This window comes from Myotis daubentonii, chromosome 8 (assembly GCF_963259705.1).
Source record: "Myotis daubentonii chromosome 8, mMyoDau2.1, whole genome shotgun sequence".
NCBI lineage: Eukaryota > Metazoa > Chordata > Mammalia > Chiroptera > Vespertilionidae > Myotis > Myotis daubentonii.
In genome coordinates this window covers 62344101-62363091 of record NC_081847.1, presented here as the reverse complement: position 1 = coordinate 62363091, position 18991 = coordinate 62344101, and the positions used below count along the sequence as shown (strand labels likewise).

Below are 18991 nucleotides of genomic sequence, written 5' to 3'. Positions count from 1 at the left end.
ATAGTGGTCAGCTAGCCACTGCCTGCTTTTGCAAATAAAGTTTTATTGAACAGTCATGTTTATTTGTTTACGCACTGCAGACAGCTGCTTTTGCACAGCAATGGCAGAGCTGAGCAGTTGTGAAAGAGACCATCTAGCTCACCAAGCCTCAAATATTTACCATGTGCCTTTTACATAAAAATCTATTGTCCTCTTAGAATATCAATAAGAACATGTCAAGAAGACAATCACTAAATTCGGTAAAATAAAGTCAGGAGATTTCCCATTCGTAAGCGTTGAAGATACTTCTGGAGCTGATTAATTTAGGGTCTCCCTTAAATACAAGGTAAGAATGGACAAGTAAAAAATACACTCAGGGTATCAGACCTCCAAAGTGTCATTTCAGTTGCATTTTGTGGGATCTTCTGGAATTTGATGAACCGGTATTTGCTCACCTGTGTTTTACATGACTCTAATGTTCCTTTAAAAATGAATCTGGGTCAAATAAATTTGGGCAAAATATAAGACAGAATAAAGTTAAACAGGTGTTTTTCCTTAGGAACTTTCCAGGGGTCCTAATGCAGTGATGACGTACATTATGAAGGCTATTTCAAATCAAGAAAAGAAAATATTGTCTCTAGAAGATGCTGAATGACAAATCTATGTCATATTTATGTTTCTATTTCTAAATCCATAGCTCAATGATAGCAGATTAGCATATGTAAGTGGTCTTACTATGTAATTTGTTTTCTCCTGCATTGAATATGAGTAATTAAGAAGAGTCTTAATTAGCTTTACATCTCTACAGACATTCTTTTCAGTTCTCTTGTCAGAGTACTTTCATTCTGTAGCATTGTGCCCTAGAAAGGACGGTATTTCTTTGAACAAAACTGTGAACAGAAAAACAGTCTACAGAAACTTCTCAAAGAGCCTGGTGATTAAAATAAGAAACATTCAAATTTCTGAATATAGTTAGAAATTATATCAGGACAATGGAAATCCTTCAAAGTTTCCTGAAGGTCTTCCAGCAAAGCATATGCACATTCCAGTACAAATGTAAATTAAATAAAATATTAAACTTAAAAAGAGTGAAGGAATTTTGCACGGAAAATTCACTTTAAAATATGACATTAGAATCATGATTTGTTTTCTTTTTGTTTAAGATTTATGGTCTGACTATTATAATACTTTTGGAAAGAATTTAGCATATGTGCTCATGCAGTTTTTGTTTTGATTTCTAGCTACAATGCTGTTAGCCAAATCTTAGCAATGGAAGAGATAACATATACAACCCCACTCCCCATACACTAATAACAAAAACAAACAAAAATCCTCAACACCTTTATGAACTAAAAATCCTCCAAATTTAAAAAGTGACGTATTTATGTATCTGTACTTGGAAGTCTCAGATTATAATTCACTTAACATATTAAGCACCCAGGTAATTTTTAAAATAAATGTATAAAAAGAAAACTCCCAAACACTATACTGTCAAGGAGAAACACAGCTGGCACCATGCTATGGAAAATATTATTGTGTTGAAGATTAATGAAAAGTATACATTTTAACTGATTGTTATGTCAATTAGAGTGAATATACCCCACTTAATATAAGAAATCTAATTTTCTAACTTGATGGATTTTGATTTTTAAATGTATTTTGTCAATTTAGAATTCATCACCGACAAAGTCTTACGAAACTAGCATTAAAACCATTTCAAACCTACCAGTTACCGTAAGGCAGCTATAAGGTATGTAAGAGTGAAAGGAAACACGTATACTCATTGCTAAGACACACAGTTGGACCAAATGGTCTGGAAAAGAATCCAACTATAAAAATGTGAATGTGTTTAAAAATAAAAATAAAAATTAGGAGAAATAGGAAAAGAAAAAGAAAGATTAGGAGAAAAGCTACTGTTTACTGTTCAGATAAAAAATAATCCTATAACTGGGTAGACAACATCCAAGCATCATGTATATTCTGTGGTTTGGTGTCTTTATCTTTTAATTCAAGAGATAGAATACTGTCATGAGTTTGCCTATAGTAGACAAACAAAATACAGTAACATATGTCTATGAGGATTCTAGATGTATAAATTAAAGGAGGATACATAAAAATATAGGCAATCTCCCATACATGAAGATATAAAATAACATACCTTAGGTTTTTTCCTGTGCCTATTTTTCATGAGGCTTTATATTTGAGATGATTAGTGTCAAAATACACCCTTTGCATATGATTAAAATAAGCAAAACATTAAATTTATAAATAGTATGAAATATATCTTTAAGAGACATACTCATACTTGAAATTATAAATTAGTTCCCTGTGAAGAAATACCCACCTCCATACATTTAATATAAAGATACTTGTCAATAGTTGTTTCATGAGAACATTGAATTCTATAAATTCAAAACATTGCTTAGGAAAATGGTTTAGTATCTAAAAATTTAATTAAGCCACCACACTGTCAGCAATATGTGGCAAAAAATAGGTATTTGAACTGTTTTAAATTTCAAACATCTTTATTATATGGTGCCAATAAAGTTATTAGACCTGACTATTTCTCTGTTATGACTAAGTAGTCAAGATGGAAATGCTTCCCACACTGCAAAAAGAATTTTTAGTGTGAATAAGGAAAAATGATGTGATTATGAAGGTGGTAAAACATTAAACTGTGCTGGAAAGGGAGGTTGCTGCACCTGTACATGTAGAAATTAATAAAATAAAATAGTACCAAATAGTGTAGTTCTGCCTGGAAGGAGAATATCTCCTGAGGTTTGCTCCTGTATTATGATTTTATGACTAGAAATGACAATGTTATGTAATGAATATTAAAATTTGTTTCCCTCCTACACCTAAACAGATTATTTGGATAGAGTTTGTTGCTGTGTAAATTTTTGCAAGTGGCTCAGAAAATCTGAGACGGGACTATTTAGTCAATCAGGTCATCTGACTGCCTAATCATCCTTTGGTGAATTGAAAAGCAAATTACAATATTGATTAAATCTAACTGATGGAAGAAAATGCTCCAAAATCACTGTCTAATTCAAATCTATTGTGAAAATAGCAATCCTCAGATTTCTATATTTACTAGTGTGCTCTTTATATAATTATTTAAATATGTAGATTAACATGCCAGATATTTCATTGTTTTCAGAGTAAACTAATTGGTCAGTGACTTAATTTAATATAAAGAGGAGGACAGATACTTATACAATGCAAGTCTATAGCTGGCGAGAGAATCTGCTGGGTGAAAGCCATGAGCTACAGTGGAACATCAGGGGTAGGAGTTCAAACACTTGGGATCAAGCCCATAACCACTGGTTATTAGCTGAGTGACCTTGGTACGTCAACTTGTCTCCCAAAATATACATTTTCTTATCTTAAAAAAATAGCAATATCTGTGTTCTTTTCACAGTAATGTTAAAGAAATAAAGGAGAACACATGTATTAAAGTGATTTTCAGCTCTGATGTTAAACATAAGGCATTATAAATTTGGCACTCTGGAAATTGATTTATACTTTTTGAGACCTCAACGATGTAGAATTCAATAAAGCAATTTGAGCATGGGCAATGACCTGGAGGTCTAAGATCATCAATACCCCATTCATGGGCCCTATCATACTGTAATAATTAATAATTAATAGCACATTATAGTTTACAAGACTCATCAATATCTTTAATTTCATTAATTGCTAATTTATTCCTATAAACAAAGGCACTAATCACATACAACATATGGAAAATTTAGTATGTATAAATCAATATAGATTCTTAGAAATAAAACTATGAACCCATGAGGACAAAGAAAATATAAATGGGGTGAGTACCTCACACAATGCCTGGCACCTAATATGAAACTATGAACTATTTGTCAAGCAAGCTGAATAAAAAGTCATGTCTCTTCATAAATAAGAATTCAATGAGAATTTTGAAAATGCAGGTGGACATCCATAATATACTTAAACTATGTTGCCTGACAGTTAAACAATGAAAACAAGATATTTTTATCCAACAGAACTCAAGTGACTACTACCTATGATCTGAGTAAATCTAGTGCCACAGACCCAGTGACGCCTTCTTGCCGTCTTATCTAAATTAAACACACAGAACGAGCTCATTGTCACATGGTTACTCTAATGTCTAAAGGGGTGTATTTAACGCCAAGTGTTAATTTATAATGCCTCATTTTAATGCAGCATTTTACATTTCGCAAATTTTGTTGTCATACATTGCCACATGTGATGGTTAAAATCCCACTGCAAGGTGGACACAAGGACATAACAGCTCCGACACACACACAACTGGGCTTTCTTGTTTAGCAGGTGCCATGTGGTGAGCTTGGTGGTTGGCTCTAGGCATTTCTACAGCTCATCCTTGATCACATTTTCCAGGATTTGAACCAGGCATGGGAAACAGAAGTTCCACAATAACATCACTTGGTTACTGGGTTCAAGGAGACACACATCATCAGAAAACAAACAAACAAACAAAAATCCCATGCAGACTCTATAGAAGTACTATAACTAGATAATTCTTTAAAAATGATAGGCAGTATTTTACTACTATGTGTATGAAGAGTCACTAGATATAGTAGTACTACATGTGGTACTATGGTTTAAGAAGTATACTGAGATCAGATAAAATTTTATTTTAAGTTTTAAAAGATAACCATTGAAAACTCCTTGGACCACTTATTTTAAGAAGCATTTTAATGTTAATGTTAACTGCCAGTCAATATTAACTGCCATTAGTTCCTAATACATACCTACCTACATGCACACACACATGCACACATTTCAATGAATTTAATATTCCAAGAAGTTTTGAAATACCCTCTAAAATCTTAAAGGAAATACATTAGGAGAGCATTCCACAATTTCAACCTACCTTTTGTGGCCACTCGAACACAGTCTATTTTGGTTTCCTGTGTCAAATAAAGAGGGGGGGGAAATCACTATTCATGTTTTATTTAAAACAAATGCAAGTATCTGCAGTTCTATGTAAAAACTGTTAATGAAAGGTCTCATTAGTCCTAGAGTAGCGTTAATCACATGATGGTCACTCCTTGAACCAAGCTCAGATACACCTTCTGGCTCCAGCCCAGATGGGGTGGGCATTTCTGGAGCAGATAAGGAGCAAGGAGCCAACTCAAAAATGTCTGCCTGGTGGCCCCTGGCCTCCTACTGCAGACCCTCACTTGCTCCCTGTGCAAGCACTGCTGGCGATCTCTGTCCCAGATGTCCTGTCTTCACAGGCAAGGTCAAGTCAGGGAGGACACCCAGACCCTTGTTGTGCAGGAGGCAAACCACTGTCACATCTGGGAAACCTGCCTTCTAGGAGACTGTACTATCTTATCAGAGTTCTGCATTGGCCTGAATAGGAAAGGGAAACTTTTCAAAACAACTCGATAGATAGATTTTATTTTGTTAACATCTCATCTTTTTAAAGCTGTTTTCTCTTTGGAAAAAAAGGTACCTAATTTAGTCACAGTTATAAGAAGCATAAACTCTTGTGGATTTGAAGAAACGGGACAGAATACGCTGAAAAGACAGATGCTGTGAATCTCACAAGAGTTTAAATGAGTTGAATGTATGTGTTGTAGCTATACTATTTTCCTGTAAAATAGTAAGCTAAGCAAAATTACTAGCCAACTTTTCATAATAAGTAAAATCTGAAAATAAAAACCATCATGTTGACAATATATTCTTTTTTACCCAAACAAATATGAATATATTCATTTCTTCCCATACACATTTGTAGGTGAAAATAATTTTAAAAAGTGGAAAAAAACCCCCACATTTGTTTCAGTCAAAACACACAAAAGCATAACTATTTCTTACTACTTTCTTACTGAATCTATGTTCACATTCATAACCCTAAACAGCCTAAGTGAACAGCCATCTATATAACTTACCCCATTGGCTCTGCTAGCAGCTTGGAAATAAATTCTGTAGCTTTTATGGGGGAGAAGAGGAGTGTTCCAGTATCCATTGTATGTCTTGTTATCACCAATAGTAAAAGGCTGAGCTGCTTGCAGGCTGTTTGCTGGGAATTCTGCAGCAAAGTAGTACTGTGAGTTCAGGATAGAGGCGTTCTGGAAGTGAATTGGCACTGGGTAGCACTTTAAGATTTCTGTTGTCTTTTTAGTTCTTCGAGAACGTTCTTCCTCAACAACTATTTGGTAGACACTAAAAAAGGAGAGAATTATCAGTGATATTTTATAATAACTGAGCTTATGCCCTTTGCCTCTGATTGTGCGGACCCACAGGATATCCAAAATAAACAATATATAGGATATAGTCAATAATAAGTGCTTAGTACATAATGGACACTCACACAACACTTGCTCAATGAGAAAGGGAAAGTGCTTAATCTTTCACACAACTCTCTCATCCCAAATAATACAATCTATTGAGGGAAACAAAATTCACATAATTACTGAAGCTTTACATTTCAATCTCTGCTGTTTATGGGAGCTGGACACTAAAATACTACTTTTCTTACATGTGATCGAAGATGAATGTGTAGACCAAGCATTTCAAACTCAAAGGCTAACACCAGCCAAATAAATGAGGCGTGTGGCCCATGGACCATGAGTTTGACATGCTTGGTGTAGAAAATTAATCCAGTTTACCTAATACACAGAATTATATTAATTGTAAGTTTATTTTTAAAGGCAATGTATTATTTTCATCAATGACACTTGTATGAATTCATGTGAAGTTTTAACAAGTCACAAAGTATAATGTGTAATGACTCATGTTAACTAAGGTTTGACTTCAATATTTTCTTATATTCCTTTACCCTTCCACATATTCAGGAAGAGGAAAGAGATGGCACAAGAAAACCAGATAAAAGGACTGGAATTTCAAATGCCAAGGCCTTGGAGTTATAAGCAGTTTCTAAGAGTAAGTGATGAACAGGGCTACTTGAATTATATATAACGATAAGATGGGAATGATCATCCTTCGAAGATGCCTGCAAGGATAGATACCTCACGAAGGAGTGGATTTCCCACCTTCCCTTCCCTGCCCCTCCAATGTCTTTGAATTTTGAAGTAACCTGAAGAGAATGGAAAAAAGCTGGAAAGGACAAACTTAATAAGATATATACATTTACTAGAATGATGAATAATTGTGCGTTTTGTTGGAAAAAAGTTTCTAATACTGAGAAAAACTAAACCTTGATAACAGCTTTCAAAAATTGAATCCAATAAGACTGTCAGAGAAAGACAAATACCGCATGACCTCACTTATATGTGGAATCTAATGAACAAAATAAACTGACAAACAAAATAGATCCAGAGACATGGAAGGATGCAATAGACTGATGAATCTCAGAGGGAAGAGGGGAAGGGGCAAGAGATCAACCAAGGAACTTGTATGCATGGACACAGATAATAGTGTGGTGAAGGTATGGCTGGAGAGGGGGCTGGAGTGGAGCGAAGGAGGTTAATGGGGGGAAAAAGCGGAACATCTGTTAATACTTTCAAAAATAAAAATAAATTAAAACAAAACAAAACAAACAAACAAACAAACAAACAAAACCCCAAACTCAATTCAATTCTGGCAAAAAGATGTATCTTTTCCTTACCATGGCAGAGAAGCACTGTTTCTCCATTGAACAATGCTGTAATGCTGGAGTTGCTCAGTATTGAGAACTCATTAATGCCTACCATGCCCACAGGCCTGGGGAAGGCCTAGAGAGGTCCCTCTTTGGGCTCTCGTCCCTGTGAACTCTGAATTTGGACTCAGTGAAATTACCTGTTTCTGGAGTATAACCACTTAGCGCATTAGTGTAATGCAATGTAGCTGCCCTTTAGTATATAATTCTGTCTAAACAAAAATCAATTGTTGTAGATGTAGAACATCAAAATGATTGCTCAGAATACAGATAGTCCAGCATGTTTACAGTGTAATGATACAGTGAATTCTGAGCAGTGATGTAAACTTAAAAAAAAAAAAAAGTAATACAACTCTCACTTCCTAACATCAGAGACTTTTGGTTATATAACACTAGAGGCCTGGTGCATGAAATTCGTGCATGGTGTGGGGGGGTCCCCTCAGCCCAGCCTACACCTTTTCCAATCTGGGACCACTCGGGGGATGTCTGACTGCTGATCCCAGGGATCAGGCCTAAAGTGGCAGTCAGACATCCCTCTCACAATCTAGGACTGCTGGATCCTAACTCTCACCTGCCTGCCTGCCTGATCGCCCCTAACTGTCCCCCCTGCCAGCCTGATCACCCCTAACCACCTCTGCCTGGCTGGCCTGGTCGCCTCTTACTGCCCCCCCTGCCAGCCTTGTTGCCCCCAACTGTCCCCCTTGCTGGCCTTGTTGCCCCATGCAGCCTGCTATTTGGTTGTTACTGTGACAGAGTCCCAGACAATTTGCATATTCCTCTATTATTAGTATAGATGCTCTACAAATCTGGTAGAATTCTAACTGAATGATGTATCCAAGACAAAAGTAACACAATAGAGGTAAAGTGGACTTTGATTTCTTACCCCTTCTCCCTGACTTCTTACAGTTACAGTCAGATGTGGCTACTTTATATCTGCAGCTTAGCCAGTGGCTCAGTGAGTTGGTATGTCGTCCCATGCCAAAAAGGTTGCGGGTTTGATTCCTGATCAGAGCACATACCTAGTTTGCAGGTTTGATCACCAATCAGGGAGAAAATGGGAGGCAACTGACCAATATTCCTCCCCCCCTTCTTCCCTCCCTTTCTCTCTAAAAACAATAAAACATATCCTCAGGTGAGGATTTAAAAAATATATTTATATCATCTATATCTATATCTATATCTATATCTATATCTATATCTATATCTATATCTATATCTATATCTATCTCTATATTTGCAAATTATTTAAAATTTTTCCCATCAAGAATTGGGTTGGCCAACCTTAATTACTACATTCAGCCAACAGAGTATACCAGAGGGACAATGTGTAAATCTCAAGGCTTTGGTCAGAGAAGGCCAGGAATCTTCAGTCTGGTTCCCCAGGGAAGCTAGCTGGGAAAAATAGCCGGGCACCATGTAGGTGGTCCAATGACACTGGACCTCCCACTCCAGGGAGGCCACAGGCAGGTACTCTGCGTGGCAGTCTGGAATAGCTCTCAGGCAACAGCCAGCATCACCAACAGCCATGTATGTGTGCCATCTTGGAAGGCCACACCACTGAGCCTTCAGATGATAGCAGACCATTTGGGACCCCAAGTAGGAATTTCCCTGTCAAGCTTTTCCTCGCCCCCAAATCATGAAGAAATAGAAAGGTTGTTTATAGCTATGAAGTTTTGGTGTAGTTGATTATTCAACAAATATTAACAAGAGTATCAGATCACAGAATAGCAAGAGTAAAGAGTCAAGGCCAAAGCAAAAGGCCATAGCTTCATCACAGGTGACAGCTGGCCCAGAAAGAAGTTATGCCAATAAATACAAACAGCAGTGAGAAAGTGTGACTTTTCTCTTAAAATGCACTTAATAGGGGTGGGAGACCATGGCATATACATCAATCTAGGCTCTAACCCTAATTCTGCCAACAACAGGTTTTAAATTAATTTGTTTGGGTCTTATTTTTTTCCTATTAAATGAGAAAATTAGATGGATTTCTATGGCGCATTTTATATTTTTTATTCATAATTTTTATGCAGCATATAAAAATTATTACCACAAAAAGGATATTTTAAAGGAATCAATTGCTTTGCAAAGGGATTCTCCATTAAATAAAATAATTGACAGTATTGGCTCCTTCTACCAGTCAGTTTTTCCAATTTATTTTCTATATGACATGAATTTCAAAATTTCACTTTAACAACTTCCAGGAAGTGGAAATATGAGTATACTTGGGGAATAATTCTATAGAAGAAATACTAGGCTACCTTTTTATTTTAGTTTATAAAATTATTTATTGATTTTAGAGAAAGAGGGGAAGTGGGGAGAGAGTGAGAGAGAGAGAGAGAGAGAGAGAGAGAGAGAGAGAGAGAGAAAGAGAGAAACATAAATTTGTTGTTCTACTTATTGATACATTTATCTGTTGATTCTTGCATATGCCCTGACTGGGGATGGAACCTGCAACCTTGACATAATGGGAGATGCTCTAACCAACTGAGCTCCCCAGCCAGGGCTCCCACATGCAGGTTTTATTTTCCCATTTTAAGATGAGAAAACTAAAATTCAAAGGTGAGCCCTAACCGGTTTGGCTCAGTGGATAGAGCATTGGCCTGTGGACTCAAGGGTTCCAGGTCCGATTCTGGTCAAGGGCATATACCTTGGTTGCGGGCACATACCCAGTAGGGAGTGTGCAGGAGGCAGCTGATAGATGTTTCTCTCTCATCGATGTTTCTAACTCTCTATCCCTCTCCCGTCCTCTCTGTAAAAAATCAATAAAATATCTTTTAAAAAAAATAAAATTCAAAGGTGAAGTGTTCATTCATTTGGAGTACAAAGCTAATTAAGTAGATGTCATTTCTTGACCATCAGCAAGACAGTACTAGCATGACCTGCTAAAAATTCCTGATTAAGACAGGAATTTTCTACTTCCTCATAACCAATTTGAATATTGTGTAGAGAGATTCTCTCTGATTTATCAAATCAAGGGAGCCATAGATGGTAATTATACCTTTGACCTCAATTTCTTCTCCCATCTGTACTAATCGTGTCATTAGCGATTTCCAGGATGGAGACTCCTGTATCTGCAGTGACAGGCTAGTGTCTTCTCCAACTCCTGTTCCCTCCCAGAAACCTCATCAATGGCACATGGGACAGTGATCACTCACTTCTCAACCTGCAGGGAGCGCCCTCCTGATTCTAACTGCTGGATAAAAGATTAGCAGAGCCACTCTGGACCTTTCACAGATCCGAGTCTGGAATTCTCTTACCACAAACATCTTTCCTCTATTGCTTCACCCTGGCCTGGACCTCAGTTTGTTATTTAAATGCTGTGTTTTTCCCAACACACGGAAATCTTGGGTCGCTCTCAGCAGATGACCTTACCTCATAAAAAGTCCGAGGTCCTTTCATGACCTCTCTCAGGGATTTACAATCTCTTCCCCCATTTTGATGCACTCGTGCTCTGTGCCAAGCTCCCAGAAACACGTTTTCCGTAAAGGCTTGGAGCTACTTGTGTTCTTTTTATCAATATTTTCAAAAGTCTTATAAGTTCCTGAAGGAGGAGGTCTATGATTTAATCATTTCTGAATCTCATGACACTTAGAATGAAGTGGTCATGAAATACATATTTTTGAAAGCATAATATAATCCCGAAGTAATTTCTATTCTCTCTATATTATATGTAGTAGTAAGGAAGAAATACACTGGTATTCACAAATATGCTTTGCTTAACTACAATTCAATACTAAGTTTATTTTGTGTTCATTTCCTGAATACCCAAGAGCTAACAGAAGAGGAAATTACTAGGAGAAAAGTTTTGTGATATGAGGATGCTGGTATGATTGTAAGTTTATCTTGGATAGCCCACAATGAAATAACGAACCTTGAGAACATCAAAAGCTGCATCTCTGCTTTCTCTACCCTCTTTGCTCACCTCCATTTCTCACTTTCCATCATTTCCCCCTAACTTTGCTACTATGTGTGCTGTGTATCTGTTTACTACTGTATTGACTAAATATTTTTGAGCACCTACTCTGTGCCAGGCCCTGATCTACTTTAACTACAACACTATGACATTTGACATTGCCTAATAAAAGAAAATTTTGTCTTGTAATTTAAATACCATCAGACTATGGATAAATAAAATTAACTTTCTAAGCAAGAATTTTATGAAGGTTAGATGAAAATTTGAGAATTAAATGATCATGCAATGGGCCTCCATTTTAGCCAGCTGGTATGTTAAACTATGTACTGTATTCCAGATATATTACTTTTTTTAAAAATATATATATTCTATTGATTTTCTACAGAGAGGAAGGAAGAGGGATAGAGAGCTAGAAACATCAATGAGAGAGAAACATCGATCAGCTGCCTCCTGCACACCCCCCACTGGGGACGTGCCCACAACCAAGGCACATGCTCTTGACCGGAATCGAACCTGGGACCCCTCAGTGCACAGGCCGACGCTCTATCCACTTAGCCAAACCGGCCAGGGCAGATATATTACTTTTTAAATGGCTACCATCTACTCATCTTCAGATATATTAAAGGAAGAACTAAGTTGACTAGAGCAATTTCAAACTCAAAATGTCTTTTTATCCTTGCTCGCAAGACAAATTCGATTTGCAAGCATCCCGACCTCAAATCTATTTGCTCTTTAATAATTTAAGCCCTGAAAGGTCAAGAAGCTCTTTTCTATTTCCCTTTATCAAAGTTCAAGTGCTAATGAAAAATAGCTGAATCTTATCTGCTGACCAACTGCCACACACTGCTGTCTCTCTGATGGAGAGGAACACATTATTGGCACCTAGGTCAATGGTACCTTGCCAGCACTTTATGACTGATAGGTTTTTCATTTGTACAATTATCATCATTTCACTAATGAACTTTATAAAAGCTTTGCAACCACAATTGTAATCTCAAAAGTAGATTTGAAAATCTCACTGTTTGATGTTTTTTAAATGTTTTTTTTTCTTTAAAAAGTGATTAAAACCCCCCACAAATCCTCAAGAATAAAAACCAAGCAGAAGTTTCTACCTTAGTGAGCTGAGTTAGAATTCTATTATCCTTTTAATGTGTTAGTCATTCTCCCGTTGTTTATTAAAGTCGCACCATTCCTAGCCTGGTTCCACCATTATTCTGGAATTTAAAGTAACATAAAATCTTCCTACGGCATTTGCAATATGAAGGCACAATCCACAGTGAAAAGATGAATCTGCCAAAGATGTGACATCACTATATCATAACTTTCTTAGGGAATGAAATTTAACTTGAAGTTTAATTTATGCTATGCTATTCTATAACAACACTTTAAGGCTTCTACATGGAGAATAGGAAATCTCCATTTATATAGAACTAGAGGCCTGTGATAAAATGTTTTTGGTCTTTTCAAACTTTGAAAACTCTGAGGGAGATCCTGCTGCAGATTTGAAGTTGACTTAAAAATTTCTATCCTAATTCATTTCCAGATTAAACCCTTAGTTGTACATCTATTTTTCTTATCCACTTATTCTACTTCTTATCAGCATAAACTATTGGAGGGTTATCCCACTGGATAACAGAACAGGTGGCTGAGTGAGAGAGGAATGTAATAATCCATTTCGTTGTTGCTTTGCTAAAACTTTACAGTGGGCACTTCTGACTATTTCAAGGACTTAGAATAGTGTTCATTTCATGGTACCTATAGTGACCTTTAGCTTGATTGGCAATTTTTGGTAAAAAACTATTCTGAAAAATAGAGATTAGTGTTAATATCATCCTGAAGATGAATATTTGGGAATGAGGGCAAATGAAAGTATACACTATATGCAATGCACGAGAAATAAATGTTTAATTAAGGTTTGTTGCCATGTAACAACACAGAATTTACTTTCTTCTTATTCTATTCCTAAACCTGTCAGCATTTACTAAAATGACAACCTATTTAATACAAAAAACTGGTACAATTGAACTAATTTTTAAAACCAGTAGGTGCTGGTTTTGCCACCAGTTTATAATTAGGAAGAAAGGTTATGTTTGTTATCATGACTAGGATTCCTTGGAGTCCTTCATGTAACACTGGAGCTGAGAGGGGCTGACCTAACATAATCCTGTTCACTGAACCATAATCGAGGATTGATAACTCGTTTTCCACAGACCATGGGTACTGCATAGCACACACAGCATAAATAGATCTGTGGGACTGAATATTCTGTGTTAGCAACTTTAATTTCTCTTTGTCCTGATTTTTTTTATATGATTGGCTATAAATTGCTGTGGAATATTTGCAGGGAATCACAAATATACTTTATGTTCTCTCAGCCATAATTCATCACAAGGAGCCTGCGTAGCATCTGTAAGTTACTACTGTGTGTGTGTGTGTGTGTGTGTGTGTGTATGTGAAGCATGCCTGAGCATGCAGGCCAATATCCTGCTGCTCTGCTAGTTAGTGTTAAAATCTGATATAATAAAATATTAATTATAGCTGAAAGGTTGGGCAAGAAATATGAACTCAATTATAGTTCCATATTGTGAACAAAAGGCAGGAAGAAAAAATCCTTTAGTTATGGAGGTTTGGGATAATAAAAGAGCAACTAGGACATTAGACTCAGGCTGAGAAACTCCGTAAAGGCCACCTGTTATTAATCTTCACAACGGGTGCCACATTTCTAGTAAATTAGTCCTAATGGAACATTTTTAAGAGTGACTTCTCCCCTTTTAAACAAGTAAAGACATTTTTCTTTGCATATGTTATTGCACTAAAGTTTATCCTAATTTATTCATCACAATTGCATAAAAATTATAATTCAAGGCCAGCTACTATTATTAAAACATTTTCTCTTTTTTAAAAATTTTAACTTTCTTTTACTTGTTGACACAAAGCATTTTCTCTTATAGTGCTAGTGATCTGAATAAAAAGAGAAACTGAACACTATTAAAGCCACATTGCATATCTTAATTATTATATGTTTGTATCACATTCAATTCCGAATCTTTCCATTCCTAAAAGTAGCGATACTGCAGGCCAGGTGAGCTGAAATGCAAATGCCACCATCAACGAGGCAGGTGCACCAAAGCAGGTGCATGCAGAGAATGCTGAACCGAGTCACACACCACAGGCAACTGGTTCAAGCTTTGCCACTATATTGTCGACTGACCACTAACGTCCTTTTCAGGTCTAATATTTTATAATTCCTGGTACAAGATCAGGCAAATTGTAAAATCAACAAATGAAAATTATTTCATTCATGTTTCTTCCACCATTCTATTCTAGAGTATTTATCAGGTATCAAGCCCTGGACACACAGGGAAGAGTAAAAAGAGGACTGCCCTTGTCCTCAAGAAGCCCAGCCTGAAGGTGTTAGAAACAGGTCACTAAAGCCAAGAACTATTGTGATGAGGATCTCAGAAAAGATTGCACAAAGTGTGACTGGACACACGGAAGAGTGTCAATGTGTACAACGAAATCTCTTGCAGCATCTGCTTCATTGAGGACATCTGTCCTGAACTTCATGCCTAAACATTCCTACTGCTAGGAACTTCTGAAGGCTGCTCCTGCACTGCCTACAGACACCAACTTTCTCCCCAAAATAAAGAGGTTTTATTTTATTTTATTTTTTTGTTAATCCTTACCTAAGGATATTTTTCCATTGTTTTTTAGAGAGAATGGAAGGGAGAGGGAGAGACACAGAGAGAGAAACATCTGAGAGAGACACATTGATTGGTTGTCTCTCCTGCTCATGCCCCAACTGGGGCCAGGGTTTGCCGGGAGCCGGTCCATCCTTGCTGTTTCAAGGGACCTGGCATATATGGCATACGGTTCTTAATATGTTTGCTCACCTTCTTGGTGCTGTGTTTTAACCAAGGTCACCTCTCTGAGAAAGGTTGAATCCCCAGGTAGGGATTTTCCCCTGAAGTTAGGGAGGGAATAAAACCCCTCAACTAAGTGCCAGGCGGGTAATTAATCCCTTTAACTACAAACAATCATGCTTAAACTACATAATCTTTTCTCCCTGGAATGGAGATAAGAAACGCCCTAACCTTTGTAATAGAAATTGACAGGATTAGAATCAACTGGTATAAATACAGATGCAACAAGACAACAACAGACAGAACTTCAGACACAGAACTTATAAGACAGAGCTTAGAACAGAATTCAGAACACAGAACTCAGAATCTAGAGACAGAAGACAGAATTTAGAACACAGAACTCAGGAGACAGAGCTTAGACAGAATTCAGAACACAGAATTTGGAAGACAGAACTTAGAACACAGGGCTTGGAAGGCAGGACCAAGAGAGACAGAGCCTAGGCACAGAACCTACACAGAACGTTCTCTAGAGACAGAAGAACTTTGCTGGAGAGAGCATGCCGGAGGATCCTGGACAGGGACTGGCCTCGGAGCCTGGAGGCAAAGCCTGGTGAGAGAGCATGGCAGGGGATCCTGGACTGAACCTGACTGCGGAGATTGGCAGGAGAGCCTGACTAGAACCTGGTGACTGAACCTGACTGGAGAACCTGGACAGAACCTCTCTGTAGATCCTAAGCAGAACCTCTCTGGAGATCAAGACCAGAACTTGGCTGGAGATCCGGGCTAGAGATCCTGGCTAGGCTGCTGATCAACTGAACGCTGTCTCTGTGTCCTTCCTTCTTTGCCGACTCCGTCCACACCTTTGGGGACCCCTGGACCTGCTGGGGTTGGACCCTGGCAAGGGTTTGAGCCTGCAACCAAGGTACATGCCCTTGACATGAATCCAAACTAGGACCCTTCAGGCCGGCACTCTATCCGTTGAGCCAAACCAGCTAGGGCTAAAAGGTCTTTATATTCCCAATGTAGCTTCGATTCACTCCACCACTTATACAAAGAAAACCCCTCCAAGTTCCAAGTTTTCCCCATCAGACTCACCAAAACAGCTGAGCTTCCAAGAACCCAAGATGATGTTTTATCAATAGCAGAGAAGACTGAAGGTCATGGGAGGGCCAGCTCAGGAAGTCCTGGCAGGCCCCTGGATAACTGTAAGAGGAACCCTAAAGTAGCAAGATTTTTCCTCACAATTTCCATACTGCCCAGCTCCTGGCAGAACTACACTGTAGGGAAAGAAAACCAGGCGGAGTTATGTTGACTCCTATCGCCACCTGTGATGCCTGAGGTGAGGAGCAAGAATGGAGGCACTGCTGCTCTTTGGGATGGGCAGGGAGAGCAGCCTGCAAACACTCAGAGTCCTGGTCTCTGGTCCCTTCTCCCTCTCCCCGAATCTCTGCCAGGCAAATTGAGAACTATTCTTACTACCTCCTGTAATCACTCCTCTATACAATGATCCATAATTTCTTAATTTTAGCATTTCATTTGATATCCATTTTAATCATTAAGGTCAAATCAAATATTGCAGATGTGTTTTGTTATTTTTGGGAGAGGTGGTCATTTCTTGCCTCCCCTGTCCACAGGAAGCCGCACTGCTGGCCTTTCTCCACAGGAGGCCTGGCTGGTGTGCCCCTGAGTTTGGGAGTCTGTTCTCCCTGTGAACCTGCCCTGGTGATAACACTGGTGCTCGGGCCTCATACACTGAATCCTTCAGAGGACATTATGAGGAAGAAATTTTTTTTTAAATCAGCGAAGAAAAGCTATGCACTGTATTTTTATGAACAAAAGCAAGTCTGAAATGGAGTTAGAGGGAAAGTTAAATTAAGTTTCATTGTATAAAAACTCAAATACATCTACTCTATTATTATTATCTTTCCTTGCCATTTTTAAAGTTTCTTTTGAAGGGTCTTAAAGAACGAACTTAGTTTCCAGAATGAATTTTCAAAGAGATGACTGACATTATCATCCTAAAAGCAACATTAATAAAAATGATCTTTGTTTCTTGGCAGTAAAGGAATCCAGAGTATTATTTTTTTAATACAATAAAGTTCACCTAAAATGAGGTGGGGGAAGGGAGGTAGTGATGGTAATAAGGGACTCAGCACCGTTTGTTAATGCACGTTGTAGCAACTCAGCTACAACAAGTAATAAAAACCCAAGCCAATGTAGTAATATAAAACTGAAATTTCACCACTGAATGACATTCTGGTCTTTGTTATTATGGGAACCTTAATGAAAAAGGGAAAATTTTTAGGTTGGAAGTAAGCTATTTAGACCTCCTTTCCTTAAACAACTTTAGCCATGGATAGAACCTTTTCAAAAAGTTCAACAATTGTGACAAAAGAGCATTTAACCCAAAAGGTTTAAGATGCTCTTATGGTTTGCAGCTCAGCTCCTGGGAGGGAACCAGCTTCTGCTGGCTAATGTGACCTCCTAGGCCAGGAAAGCTTGCACAGAGAGAGCACAGCTGTGGGGTCAGAGCAGGGTGCCTGTTAACCTCCCCAGGTCTGAGTTCCTTCATCAGGGCATGGGGTGCTGGAACCTGACTAAGTATCTGCTCTGGATGGCCACAAATCATTTCAGAAAGGACCAGGCGTGGGCCTGGCGTATTAGAGCTCCTCACTCCAAGCAACAATGATTGTTATTGTAGTTATTACTCCTCTATCAAGCTGCTCAGAAGATCATAACTGAAGTTCAGAAATATTGTACTAGAACTTAGAATGTTTCCTAAGACACGCATGGCAGAAAGGAGACACCATGTTATTACAAGTTGTTTTGATCGTTACAGACCTGAATAGTGTCAATGATACATAAGAAAAGCTTTCCTACAGTGATCAGATAATATCTGTGTTGATGCTGTCCTGACAGCTTTCTTACATGTCATTAATTCTCCTGGCCACCCTTTAAGGCAGATATTAGTGTTAGTATTACTCACACATCTAATTGATGAGGAGAACGAGACTCAGAAAAGTTACACAACTTGCCCAAGATTACAGAGAAAGTAAGGGCCAGATTTAAATGCTGGATCACCAAGCTCCATGCGGAGGTTGGTTTCATTTTTATGGTCTTAACATCTCTGTACCTTATTTCCCAGGATAGAACTATTTTTTTTGTAATTTCTCCAATTAACAATGTCTTCTCATCTCCGTGGTGTTTTGATGGAACAAAAGATCTTCTAAAACTTCAATTTTACAGAATGAATATACATTATTAATACCAAACACATTTCTTACATAAAATTATTGCTTCCATAAAATTATTGCTGCCCTGGATGGTATATGGCTCAATTGGTTGGCGTGTCATCCCGTACACTAGAGGGTGGCCGGTTCATTTCCTGGTCAGGGCACATACCCAGGTTGTGGGTTAGATCCCTGGTCGGGACGTGTATGGGAGGCAACTGATCAATTGTTCTCTCTCACAATCAATGTTTCTCTCTCTTCCTTCCTCTCTCTAAATATCAATTTAAAAAATTACTGTCAAAATATGGGTTACTGTACTGTTAGAACATGGATCCTATTAAATTGATAATCACAATGTATTGGCATAAGTTTAAAG

The 18991-nt window shown here is 37.9% G+C and overlaps 1 protein-coding gene across 5 annotated transcripts in view; it reads right to left on the bottom strand.

The window, feature by feature from the left end:
* PTPRM (protein tyrosine phosphatase receptor type M) overlaps positions 1–18991 on the bottom strand; it is a 661667-nt gene that overhangs the window by 217890 nt on the left and 424786 nt on the right. For all 5 annotated transcript variants that reach the window (XM_059706595.1, XM_059706597.1, XM_059706599.1 and 2 more), the window contains exons 12-13: positions 5901–6174; positions 4874–4910 (exon numbers count right to left, since the gene is read on the bottom strand). In XM_059706595.1, coding sequence (XP_059562578.1) covers positions 4874–4910; positions 5901–6174 — 311 coding nt within the window. The remainder of the gene's footprint in view (positions 1–4873; positions 4911–5900; positions 6175–18991) is intronic.